The 14,112-nt window shown below is 44.0% G+C and overlaps 1 protein-coding gene and 1 pseudogene across 1 annotated transcript in view; both read left to right on the top strand.

Annotated features, from left to right (window-relative positions):
• Positions 1-1,761: 1,761 nt before the first annotated feature.
• LOC106735606 (60S ribosomal protein L5 pseudogene) lies at positions 1,762-7,765 on the top strand (annotated as a pseudogene).
• A 5,985-nt stretch (positions 7,766-13,750) lies between these two features.
• The window catches only part of RGCC (regulator of cell cycle), a 15,152-nt gene continuing 14,790 nt past the window's right edge, over positions 13,751-14,112 (top strand). Inside the window, exon 1 of the mRNA XM_027774582.1 lies at positions 13,751-13,899. Within this exon, the coding sequence (XP_027630383.1) occupies positions 13,751-13,899 (149 nt within the window). The remainder of the gene's footprint in view (positions 13,900-14,112) is intronic.

Below are 14,112 nucleotides of genomic sequence, written 5' to 3'. Positions count from 1 at the left end.
TGTGTGTTTCTTGGTTCAGAGTAATCCAAACTTGCATCATTAGCTAAGTGCCTTTTATACTTAGGTTGCACCTTGTTTTGTAAATAGGAATTTTAAGTCTATGGCTTTCCTATAGATTGGAGTTGTTGGAACTTGGTGTCTTGTTCAGAAATTATGACAGTTTAGGTTTCAAATGACTGACTCTGCCAAAGTCATTATCCTACCATTATGATATATTAACCTTGTTTTATATTTTAATTGAAAATGTATCAATGCTTTATGAGTATCATATTACAATGAGTCATTTAGAAGTTTCCTTTTTTACGAGAAGAGGGTCTGAATTAATTCTCTTCTTTGAGCCATTTGGCTAGTTTGTCATTTTGGAGCACAGAGATTTTGAGTGGTTACTAGATAATGTTGTTTATAATTGGACACTTTTCTACCTTGTTAGTAAATCTACAGGTGGTACTGTAAACTTAGTTTTATCTGCTTCTGGTACAGTTTCTGCCTTCCCTAGAGCTGTTTCATTAACTTGTGGGGTTTTTTGGTATGTGTGTTCACTTATCACTTACACACATTTTAAAAATAACTACAAGGGACCAGCAGTTAGCATAATGGCTATGTCGCTGGACTCCCATGTAGTCGACTGCAGTTTGAGTCCTGGACCCAGTGGCTTAAACTCATGCCGGGTGTGTGTGCGTGTGGGCCCAAGATCCCGAGATGAAAATGGAGGAGAAGGGGTTTCAGTGTGGTCATCCCCCCTGGGGGGTGATTTCTTGCTTTCTGTCTCTCTGTCTCTCTCTGTCTTTCTGGTGAGTGCACACGCCCTATAGCAAAAATACCTCTCTTAAAAAAAAAAACAAAAACAAACTACGAGATAACATGTACTTAAAGGAAATACAAACCTCTACATATATTAATAAATGTAATGGTTTCGACAAGAAATTATCTGTATGAACTTTTTTTGTTTTGTTTTTGTTTTTGCTTTAGATTTTTGCCATAGAGCACATACACACACTAGAGAGATAAGGAGAGAGAGTAAGTGAAAAATCGTCACCCATGGGGGATGGCCATGTGACAATCCATTCTCCGTTCTTGAGATTTTAGGCATGCACACACACGTGCATGGTATGTGAAGATGTTGATACTTAAATTGTCATTATGTGGCCAGTAGTAACCTGCTCCAAGTTGCTCTACTCAGACACTTTTTTTTTTTTTTTGGGGGGGTTTTTGCTATAGGGCGCGTGTGCTCGCCAGACAGACAGAGACAGATAGAAAGCGAGAAATCACCCCCCAGGGGGATGGCCACACCGCAGTCCCTTCTCCTCCATTCTCCTCTTGGGATCTTGGGCATGCACGCACACACACCCAGCATGAGTTTTAAGCCACCATGTCCGGGACTCGAACCGCGGTCGACTACATGGGAGTCCAGTGACATAGCCATTACACTGGTCCCTACTCAGACACTTTCAATGAGTATGTTCGCTTTCTGGAAACAAAGATGTTCCAGATTCAAATGGATTTTTTTTTCCTTCCCTAAGCCATTCAATCATCTGCTACTCTCCAAGGAGTCATTTTTGCATTAAGTGGACTTAGAGAACAAAGTCCTAGTGCTAATGATGCTCACCTGTATTGAGGAGGGGCCAAAGAACAGCTGCTGATGCTGGACCACATTGAACAACTGAGCTTAAAGGTCCAGCATCCACTTTACATCTTCCCCTCCATCTAACATATCTTACTGTATTCTATTCTATTTAAAGTATGAGGTTTTGGTTCCGCAGGATGGGATTTGTTAAAGTCAAGAATAAGGCCTACTTCAAGAGATACCAAGTGTAATTTAAAAGATGATGAGAGAGTAAACTGATTACTATGCTTGGAAACACTTGGTGATGTAGGATAAAAATAAGTACAACATGCCCAAATATAGGATGATAGTTCTTGTAACTAACAGAGGTATCATTTGTCAGATTGCTTTTACCCGTATAGAAGGGGATATGATAGTCTGCGCACCTTATGCAGACGAACTATCAAAATACGGTGTGAAGGGTGGCCTGACGAGTTATGCTGCAGCATATTGTACTGACCTGCTGCTGGCCCGCAGGCTTCTCAGTAGGACAAGGTCTATGAAGGTCAAGTGGAAGTGACCAGAGATGAGTACAATGTGGACAGCATTGATGGTCAACCTGGTGCCTTCACCTGCTATTTGAATGCAGGCCTTACCAGAACCACCACCAGCAATAAAGTTTTGGGGGTCCTGAAGGGAGCAGTGGATGTAGGCTTAAATATCCATCACAGTATCAAATGATTCCCTGGTTATGATTCTGAAGGCAAGGAATCTAACGCAGAAGTTCATCGGAAGCACATCATGGGCCAGAACGTTGCAGACTACACACGTTACCTAATGGAAGAAGATGAAGACGCCTACAAGAAACAGTTCTCTCAGTACATAAAGAACAATGGAATTCCAGACATGACAGAGGAGTTGTAGAAGAAAGCTCACACTGCTATACGAGAGAACCTAGTCTACGAAAAGAAGCCAAGAAAGAAGTTAAAAGGAAGAGGTAGAATCATACCAAAATGTTCCTTGACCAAAGGGAAGATCTGGTAACCCAGAAGAAGGCAAGCTTCCTCAGAGCTCAGGAGCGGGCTGCTGAGAGCGAAACCAAACAATTTTCTATGATGTTATTCCAGATAAAGACAATAAACTTAACAACAAAACAGCAAAATAAATAAATACATACATTAAAAAATCTGAGGTATTATTGAACATTAACTTTTTCTACTATATTGACAACACAGAGCTTAAGGATATTTTTTTTTTCTTTTTTATACAAAGTTACTCAAACTTTTTTTTTTCTGAATTTATGATAGAGTGTGTACACATGCATGTGAGAATGAGAGCGGGAAAGAAGAGTGCCTTCCACAGGGTCTGGTCGTGCCATGGTTCCTTCCTCCAGTCCTCCAGCCCATTAGAGCTTGGGCACTTTTACATGTGTCCAGGGGGTTTCAGGCTGATGGGTCTGGGATTCGGAGACATGGTCACCATGAAGGGTTTAGTTTCTCTTAGATACCACAATATTACTATGCTATGTGGAATGGGGGGGGGCGGGTGAAGAGAAGAGGATAGAGAAAGATAGCAAGAGAACAAATAGAGAGGCAGGATGTCAGTGGGAAACAGATATGACTTATTACCTGTTGATGATGACGTGTATAGTATTCTCAACTGGATTGGTCTGAGAAGTATTTCATGATGGGTAAAGTCTTTTTACAAGCAAAATGAGAAGTAGTGATTGATTGTTTTAAAAAAAAATAATAATGATTGGGAAAAACATAGAAAGGATATTGAATGATGAACTGGGGAGATTAATGTCTCTGTATTGACTGACATGCATGGCATTCCCTTTTGAAAAAGCAATGTAATACACTGTAAAGTTATATGTAATCCAATGTAATATAAAGAAGATTATGATGATAATAAAAAGAAAAAATTAAAAAATTAAAAAAATTTTTAAAAAAGAATTAAAAAAAAGAAAAAACATATTACTGTGCTATGATCCAGGTTCTAAACTCTGAAGGTTTAAAAAGTTATTCCATTAAAAAAATAAAAACAAAAACAAAGAAAAAAGTTAAGTTGGACTGCATTCTTTCTCAAAAGATTATCCTTTAAAAATTTTTTTTAGAATTAATTAATTACTTAGTATTATTATTTTAATTTGACCAGAGAGAGACAGAGAGATAGAGGGAAAGTGAGAATGCAGATTGCCAGGTCTAAGACCGGAACCTCAGTCGGCCATGTGGGAATCCAAGCACCTTAACCAGCATGTCACCTGCCAGCCCAACACTACTCTTCTGAAGAGCATGAGGAGGAAAGTATCATTTAGGCACAGATGAGGATAGCATTATAGTGAGTTCTCACCCACTTGGAGTATGAAAGGATGGGTCATGTGAAGTGTCATTTCCCTTTTTTTTTTTAAATAGATTTTTACCTTAGGGTATGGAGAGAGGGAGACAGAGAAAGTGAGAAATCACTTCCTTGGGGGGTAGCCATGCCACACTCCCTTCTCATCCATTCTCCTCCCGGGTTCTTGGGTAGCATGCACCTGTGCCTGGCATGATTTTCAAGCCACTGGGTCTGGGACTCTGCAGGCTACCATGTGGGAGGCCAGCGATGTAACTGCTACACTATCTGCTGGTCCCGAGGAGTGTTACTTCTATACCCCTGGAAACCCTCATGGCTTGGCTGTTTTTCATTACTGAACTCATGTCATTGCCTTATTCTTATTTCATTGTAATTATTCCAGTCATCTTGCAGTTTTCTCTACCACAAGTTTCAGAAAAGGGTGCTTTCCAGAAAGGAATTTTACATTCTTCTTTCTACTTCTCTCCTCATGCAATGCTGATGATTACAGACACTTTTTTCTTTATTTAAAAACATTTTTTTAACTGAATAACATTTTTTTTTGAAAGGTTTTTGCTACAGGGCATGCGCGCTCACCAGAAAGACAGAGAGAGACAGAGAGACAGAAAGCGAGAAATCAGTCCCCAGGGGGGAGGGCCTCGCCGCAATCCCTTCTTCTCTATTCTCCTCTCTGGCACGACCAGACCCTGTGGAAGGCACAGGCACCTGGCGTGAACTTAAGCCACGGGGTCTGGGACTCGAACTGCGGTCGACTACACGGGAGTACAACAACATAGCCATTACGCTAACTGCTGGTCCCAACTGAATAACTTTTTAAACATTCAGAGTTCAGAGCCCATCTCATAGAACAGTAATAATCTGGTATCCAAGAGAAACTGGAGGAAGGAATCATGGCCGGAATCACAACCTAATTTCTGTGTGTTCTTGGGATTGTTTCTACTCATTTAAGTACCCACGTTAGAACACAGGCACGAGTAAAGAAATCTCACTGGCATGCACAAAACTACTAGTGCCATGGGATACTATAATAGAAAATGGACAATCCACTGCCTAGTCCACAGAAGGCCTTGCTAACTGCTTCACATCTACAGAAATGTCCCTCACCCCCCAATTCCAAACTAAAGCAGATGCTCATCTAAAAGCCTGGGTTTTGCAATATGGAATTGGAGGCAGGGCAGGAAAACTAAGGGTCAAATGAGATCAGTTAACGTGAGAAAACCAATTTGGACCATCCAGAAGAATTTTAGATCTCCGCATATCTTTTTTCTAACAGTGATGGAAATAACTTTTTGCACCAACAGCCTCTTGGTTTCATTATATACTAGTAATATTGGACTACATATTTGAGGTCGGTGGTATTCATTGGAGAAGGTTTAGCTAACGCTGCTTATAAAACAAGTGAGCACATGAGTTAACCAGTCTTGGTACAGGGAAGAAATGCACACTTGCTCGTAGACTTACAACATTTAGTTCCACAGTGGGTGTGCTGGAGAATCGCAGAGGTGCAGAGACATGCTGCTGGAGACGTGGAGAGAAGGAGGGGTGTATATCTTAGATGGGAGAGCCAGATTCAAATGGTTCTGAAAAAATGACTCCCTGGATGATCTTTGGAAACTCAACTAACTCCTCTGTGTCTCAGCCTCTTGGTTTACTAGGTTTAGCAAAATTTGTTCTTCCTTAACTCCCTGTAGAGTTAAGTGTATGAGATGGGGCCCAGTGGGTGGTGCAGGTCATAGGACACCTCTGGCACTGGATATAAGAGCCATATGGGAGGTCCAGATTTGGGTCCTGGTTGACCTGAACACACAAGGTATGCCTGTGCATGCCCAGGATTCTGGTTGGCATGGAAACTGGAGGTGGGATCCTGTCCGGGGATCAATTAAATTGAGAAAACCTGGGCTGGCAGGTGGAGTGGTGGTTAAGGGCGCTGGACTCCCACATGGCTGACTGTGGTTCGAGTCCCGGACCTAGTGGCTTGTTTTCTCACTTTCTCTCTCTCTCTCTCTCACTCTATCCCTCTCTGGTCAAATTTGAAATAAGTAAATAAATGGATAAATAAAGTTAAATAAAACAATTTTTAAAAAAGAATTGAGAAAACCATGTAAAAGATCACACTGAGTTAAGTTTTTCCTTTGAAAGGTCCCTTGCCTTCTCTGGCATGCTGAACTTTCTTCAAGGAGGGCCCTTATCTAGAATATTCTGTTTACATTCATCCTCCGTTTATTATAAATTGCAGGTGGTCCCTGTTGGGAAGCAGGCATAGCACTAGCAGTCAGGGTGGCAGTATGAGAGGGAGGTCCCTTAGGGTTGTGGGAAGGGGCCAGCCAGAGAGTCAGACAGATGTGGAGTGAAGCCATGTCTCCCACTAGCTGGGTGATGACAGGTGGGTTCTTTACATTAAAAAAGTTTTTCTTCTTTATTCATGATAGAGCATGTACATGCACATGAAAGAGAAGGAGAGAGAGGGAAAGGAGAGAGATGAAGACTCTTCACGAGGTTTGGTTGCACTGCAGCCCCCTTCCTCCAGTGCCCCAGCTTGCTGGATATAACACTTTCATGTGTGCGTGCCTGGCGTGTTTTTCAGGTTGACCGTCTTAGGGATCTGAACCTCAGTCTCCATGTGGGCTCTGGTTCCCATGACCAGTGCGTTACCACTGTGCCGCAGAGCTGGCTCTGGATTCTTTGCCTTTCAAACCTCAGTTTCTTGTTTGTCAAATGGAGATCCTGATAGGAACTTTATGTCGTGAGGAGAGGGAAGAATGTAAAGGGTCTGATACGTGTCAGGGGCCAGTTGCTTCTCTTCCCTCCTACAGGCAGTGTCAGGGACACTCACTTGCCAGAGATACACTAGATATTCCCAGGACTCCCTAGGATGATTAAAACAGTGGCATTTTGGCTGGAAGGTCATGGTTCTGGCAATCTGGAAGCAATGATGGGTGTATGCTTGCTTTTGAAAAGGGAAGCAGGATAGAGCTTATGGATAGAAGATCCCGATAATCAGGGAAGGCAAACTGCATAGCAGCTTCTGTTTTTTTTTTTTTTTAAGTTTTTGTTATAGGGCACATGCACGTATACATGTGAGAGAAATAATGCCCCAGGGGGATGGCCATGCCATAATTCCTTTCTCCTCTATTCTTCTCTCAGGATTTTGGATATGCGCATGTACCCAGTATGTTTTCTAAGCCTTGGACCGTGCGTTGGCCATGTGAGATTCAACTGCCTCCATGTCATCTGCTGGCCTGACACAGAACATTTTTTGAAAGTTCTCTTATGCCCATTTTCATGGGTTGCACTCCCCCTGAAGGCAGCCATTGATGGATCATAGATCCATAGATTAGTTTTACCTGGGTCTGGGTTTGGACTCATAGAAATGGAATCAGATGATATGAAATTCTATCAGTTTTCTAGTTACTACTGTAACAAATTTCTACAAACTTAGTGACTAAAAATAACCCAGATTGATTATCTCATAGATTTGTGAGTCATGTGTCTAACAAGAGTCTTTCTGGGTTAAGGGTGAAGGCAGAGCCGTGCATTTCCTGGTGTCTCTAGGAGAGAAACTTGTTTCATTGTCTTTTCCAGCTTTAAGAGACCACACACTTTCTTGGCCCATGGGCCCTTCCTCTGTCTTCAAAGCCAGCAACATTTTGTAATCATTCCCTTTGACCATGGCCAAGGAAGACACTCTACTTTTAAAGACTAATGTGATTAGATTGAGCCTATTTGTATAATTCAGGATTATCCCCCCATTTCAAGGTTCTTAATCTTCATCACGTGAAGTTCCTTTTGCCACATAAGGTAACATACTTACAGATCGCAAAGATTACGTCTTTCAAGGCTGTCCCCCCAACCACAGCGCTCTTGTAATCATAAAGTTTCTAAGATTCATCCATGTCGTTGTATGGGCGTTAGTAGTTTTTTTTTTTTTTTTCCTGTTGCTGGACAATATTCTGTTGTATGAATATATTAAAGGTTTTCGTTCAATTTTTTTAAAGGTTTTTGTCACAGAGTGCATGTGCAGAGAGAGACAGAGCGAGACAGAGAGAGGAAAAGTGAGAAATCACCCCCCCAGGGGAATGGCCATGCCACAATCCCTTCTCCATTATTCTAGAATTTTGGGCGCACATGCACGATGTGAGTGTACAGTGTGTTTCAAGTTGCCGGGTCTAGGACTAGAACCACAGTTGACCAGGTGAGAATCCAGTGCCTTAATCACCATGCCACCTGCTGGTCCCTATTGAGTTTTTTTTTTTTTTTTTTTAAATTTCTTTCTTGAGAGTGAGATGCAGAAGAGAGAGAAAGATAAGCACCCTCAACAGGATCTGACACCACACTTCTCCCACATACCAGTCTTCTCAGCCAGTAAGGATTATGGGTGTGTGTATCTGGTGTGAACATGTTGATTGGGGAGCTGAATGAATTCAGCATCGCTTGAGCAGTGGGTTACTGCAGTGCCACCAAGACAGCCATCAATATGATGGATATTTGGGTTGTTACCAGATTTTGGCTATTGTGAATAAATTTTTTTTTATTGTTTCATTTCTGCTTGTTAGATTTGTAACTTGCTAGATTATAAAGTAATTATATGCTGGATAATCTGGGATTACTAATTTTAATTTTTAATATGTTTTTAATTTTAATGATTAATATGCTTACTTTGCTGATCATTAATATATCTTCTTTTGGGCCAGTTCTATAGCCTAGTGGTTAAGGGAGCTGGATTCCACATGGCTGACCACGAGGTTGGGATCCTGGCCCTGATGGTTCAAAAAATGCAGCAGGTATGTATGCATGTGTGCTCCCAAATCCTGAAAGGGTGGCAAAATGGAAGAGAAGGGATTGTAGTGTGACCATGCCCTACTGAGGGGTAATTGCTTTCTCTCTCCATCTCTCTCTGTTTCTCTGTCCTTTTCTCTGGTGACTGCATGCATGCTCTGGCAATTAAAGAAAAAAAGAGGAAGAAGAAAAAATATCTTTTTTGGTGAGGCATATGATCAAGTATTTGGCCCATTAAAAATTTTTAATCTTCAAATTTATTTTGTTCATGACAGCATGTACACATATGTGAGATAGAGAAAGAAGCATGACGACAGGGTCCCATCATGCTTCAGTGCCTCCTCCAGTCCTCCAGCTCACTGGAATCCTGGGCCCACACACACAAGTGCCCAGTGTATCTCTGGCCAATCGTGGGAACCAAACCCAGGGTCAACCATTTGGCCCCCCATGTGCAGTTCAGCTTGCCATCAACTGTGCCACCAGACTGGGCCTCATTTTTAATTTTTACCAGGCCCTTTTTCTTTTTATTATTAGTACATAGGCTTTCCTATGTTCTAAAAACAAATTCTTTGTCAGACAGAGGTATTGCAAGGTTTTCTTCCAGTCTGTGGCTTGCCTTTTCTTTTTTGTAATGGTGACTTTGGTGAACAGAAGTTTGAATTTTGATGAGGTTTGAGTTCTTAAAAAAAGAAATTGATCAGGTCTAGTATGGCATAATAGTTATGTTGCTGGACTCCCACGTAGCTGACTGTAGTTCACGTCCTGGACCCAGTGGCTAAAATTCACACTGGGCACACATGCATGTGAGTCCAAAAGACAAGGAAGAAGGTACCTGCATTTCCTTTAGGAACCTCTGCTTACAGCCTGTTGTCCAACGTATAGTCACATCACCACTCCTAACTGCAACGTGGGCTGGATACACAGTTTTTAATCTCAGGAATCCATGAGCGTACCCATTTATTAGTAAATAGGAGAGATCCAATATTAGGAGAGAGCTAGGTGTTTCTTCCAATGTGTTTCTCACAGTATCTAATTTCTTTTTATTTATTTATTTATTTGGAGAGGTTTTTGCTACAGAGCACATGCGCTTACCAGGAAAACAGAGAGAGACAGAGAGACAGAAAGCGAGAAATCACTCCCTGGGGGAGATGGCCACGCTGCAGTGCCCCCTTCTCCTCCATTCTCCTCTCAGGATCTTGGGTACACATGCACATGTGCCTGGCATGAGTTTAAACCACCTGGTCCAGGACTCGATCCACGGTTGATTACATGGGAATCCAGTGACATAGCCATTACACCAATTGCTGGATCCCAGTGCCTAATTTCTATAGGTGATTGGATATAAAAGAATTGAGAGACAAAAATCAGGTCTGGAAATAAAGATTTGAAGGCTTACAAATGTTATAGCTTTTTTTTTTTTTTGAGAAAGAGAGGAAGAATGTGAAGAGAAAGAGAGAACTATTTAAAAAAATGTTTTATTAATTTATTCCAAAGAAGAAGGAAGAGAGAGAGTTGCAGCTCTCCTGATAGGAGCTCGATGCTGTGATCCACCCCTAGCTTCAGCCAGACTCAGATCACGGGCACACGTGTGCCAAGTATAGTGAGGGAGAGCGCTAGAAGAGAACCAGTAGCCTTCCCATCTGGGTTAGCCTTGCAGAATGTTATGTTTTACTGCTGCTGTCCAGCCCCTAAATCTTTGACATTATCTCACTACTTAGCAATCCTTCCTGCCCCAACTGCCCAGTTGCCTGGATCACAGGCATGCCGTGGTGCCCAGCCCATGTAGGTTGGGCTGGGAACCAAATCTGCACCTCCCTTGCACCCCAGTCATTTCGCAGCCACACCCTCGCACCTGTGCCACTGCAGCTGGGTCCAGTTACAATTTAAGAGAGGATGACACAGCCTGGAGGGAATATAGAGTGAGAAGGAAAGGTCAAGGAGAGACAGACCTCTAGTGAGTGAGTTTAACGATTATATGGAGGAGGATTCCATATGGCCTGAGAAAGAAGGAAGAGGCATGAGCTGGTATTGAGGGCCCATTTGAAGGAGAGTGGTCAACCATGGGTGGGGAGAAGAGATGCCAATTAAGACAAAACTAAGAAGTTGTGATTGTCCTGTTCCAAATCAAAGACTGTCTCAAGTTTTTTTTTTTTTTCAGACAGAGATTTGTGTGATGGAATGACCTTCCGAAGCTTGGAATGAGTGTAAATCTCATTGTAAGGACGTGATGGCAAATTTAGGCAGCACTGGTGAAAGACACAGCTCCTCACCCCTCCTCAGTGAGCGACAAGGTCACACCTGAATAGTGAGGTCACATATCATGTCTGTCACTATGGTTGGGTAGCCAGGGGCCATATGAGGCCCTGGGAAGGAAAACAGAACTCAGCCAGAAGGCTCAAGGCACTAAGGGTTTAACCTTTGCTTTTGCTTTTTTTTTGAGCAATTGGGTCCATGTGCTTGCCAAAGAAAGAGAGACGGGAGAGAGAAAAAGTGAGAGATCACTCCCGGGGGTGGTGGTGGGATGACCATGGCACAGCTGGCCCAACCTTATCTTTTTGTCTGAAACTAGGGAAGGAATCAAAATGAACACAAAAATGGATTCACACATGAGCAGAAAGATATGTAAAAGGGGGCCGGCTCTGTGGCGTGGTGGTTAAGGCAGCTGGATCCCTCATGGCTGACCATGACGTTCAAGTCCTGGACTTGACAGCTTGAGAAACACACTGTGGGTGTGTGTCCCAGATCCAAAAGGATGGAGAGATGGAGGAAAAGGGATTGCATATGACCGTTCCGGCGTGGGATGCTTGCTCCCTTCCCTCTCTGTCTCTCTCTCTGGTGAATGCATGTGCCCTCTGGCAAACATAAAACAAAACAAAACAAATATGTACAAGGATGTAAACCGTAGCATTCTTTGTGATTAAAAATTAGAAACAACCGAAGTGTCCATCAACTGAGTGTGGACAAATAAATTGTGTTGTAGCTGCTCAGTGGGCTTTATTTGGCAGATAAATTGAATAAACTACATCTGTTTTATCAACGTGTATAAAAACAATGTGGAGTGAAAACAAAGCATGTTGCGGCATAAAAGCAGCTATGTAAGTTTTAAAACCATGTAAGGAAATCCTATAATTTTTTTTTAAAAATTAGAAACATAAATATAGTTTAGGTAAAAACATGGGCCAGGAGAGTACTTACCAAATTCATGCTAGTGATTGTCTTGGGGAAAGGGAAGATTGAGATTGGGAAGAGGGACCAAAGGAATTTCTACTTTATCTGTATTGTTCTATTTCACGTATGAAATCTTTGAGCATATAAAAAGTGGTCAACTTATTTACTTCTTAGGGAAATGTAAATGAAAGCCACAGTAAAAATGAAAAAAAAAATGGGGAAGATGTAAAAGGAAGAGGAGGAGGAAGAGAAGAAGAGCACAGGTAATATACCATCATAAACTCACTAATATGGCTAAAATTAACAAGTCTAACAATATCATATGTATGCACATAAATATGGAGCAACTAGAACTCTCATACAGTACTGGTGGGAATATATTGTATTTTCATTCAGCTACACTGGAAAACCAGAAGTACCTTTGAAAGCTGAACAGTGTCTATCCCTTCTGAAACTCCACTCCTAGGTGTAAGTCCAACAGAAGTGAGTACCAAAAGAAATGTACAAGGATGTTCATAGCAGCTTTATTTATGGTAGCCAATGACTAGAGATAGTCAAACCAATATATATCTGAGAAATTCTTGATCACTTACATGAGGGGACAGGTGCAAGAATATTAATTGCAGCACTACAACAGCAACAATGGGGTGCGGATGGCAAGAGGCAACCCATCTCTCCTGGGTGGAAATGTGGTCTTCATTGTCATTCTCTCAGTAAAGAGTCATGGCTGCTAAAAAGTGGAGTTGTCTTGTTAACTATTCTGAAGATCAGTTTGACTGATTAGTGAGACCATGAGTCATCACGTAAGTGCGGGACTGGGGTGTCTACCACCCTGCGCTTCAGCTCTGGCTAAGAAAGAAGAGGTGCCTTTGGAAGGTAGCTCCTTGGTCTCAGCCCCCCAGATTGGGTGGGGCTCTGTTAGTTCAGGACCTCACCAGTGGGTGCCCCGGGCCAGGCAAAGAGAATGAGGGAGAGAGAAAAAAGGAATTTACACAGGAATGGGGACAGAGGAAGGAGGAAGAAAGATAAAACAAAAAAAAAGGAGAGCGATCTGTTATCTGCTCTCCTATTTGGAGCCCTCCCCTTAGCGCTCGGCGGGGAGGATTCCACTGGGGAGGAGGGTGAGTGTGGTGAGGCTGAAAGTGGTTCCGAAACCAGGCATGCCTGCCTTTCGGCCACTCGGTGACTGACAAGCGACGTAATCTCTGTGCCTTGGTTTCCTCACGTGTAAGACAGGTTCCCTTCACCTGTAGGAACCGCCCTAAGCAGTAATCCTGCCTGCCGGAGTTGGGGCGGTAGCGGTGGGGGTTGGGGGTGGTGCAGGCCAAGTCCTGACCCCCGGGAGCTGCTCCGTCCGGTGAGAGGCCAGGCTTTCCCCTGATGCCAGGCAGTGGGTCAGAGACCCTCCTAGCGCTGTCCAGCAGGACTCTGCCATGAGGGCTATGGCGCACTAGCACGAGGAGGGACTGGTTTTTATCCATTTTAGCCGCTTCGCATTTAAATAGCCACCTGCCGCGATAACCAGGGCGTGGCGCAGACCAGAGTTATTCTCGCCACGATGGGTGCCCATCATGGACAGGGGCTCATCCTGTGTGTGCACCGCAAGGCCCTGATCGCGCGGCATCTACGCGGTCTTTTCTTCCGGAATAAACCCTTCTTGGGTTGATTAAAGTCGGGGCTGGCGGGAACAGCCAGGACTGCAGTCAGGCCCCCGCGATCCGGAATGGGAGCTCTTAAGGACTCCATCTACCTCTGTCCCTCTGCCCACCCTCCACTCTGCCCACAATCTTCTAAGTCCCTCGGGGGACGTGGCGGGGCGACCTCTGCGTCTCCGACGCGCGCTGGGTCTCCCACCGCTGGTGGCGCCTCTGTCCTCCCAGCTCCCCGGGAGACCGCCTTTTCACGTCCATGTCCCAGATGCGGAAACTGAGGCTCGCAGGCGTTGGGGAGGCGACTCAGAGGACTACGAGGCGGAGGCAGCGGAGCTTGAACTTTGCAGCTCTGGCGATGCCAAAGACCTCTCTGTGGGTCGGGTTGTCAGAGCGCGGGGGAAAGAGGCAAGTAAATATTTGGGGCCGTAACCCGGGATTCGGCGACTCCTCGTCACTGCGGTTCCACGCCGGGCGCGTGGCGAGGGTGGGGCCGCGACGACAGGGGCGTCCCCGCGGGAGGCCGGGACAGACCCGGCGGCCCCGCTCCTCCGACCCCGCCCCGGCCCCGCCTCCGCCTCCGCCCGCGGCTATACGACCGGGGCCCGCCGGGGGCACGGG

This window comes from Tupaia chinensis, unplaced genomic scaffold, assembly GCF_000334495.1.
Source record: "Tupaia chinensis unplaced genomic scaffold, TupChi_1.0 Scaffold000458_2, whole genome shotgun sequence".
Taxonomy (NCBI): Eukaryota; Metazoa; Chordata; class Mammalia; order Scandentia; family Tupaiidae; genus Tupaia; species Tupaia belangeri.
Note: the sequence above shows the minus strand (reverse complement) of the source record. Positions and strands in the feature narration are given on the sequence as shown.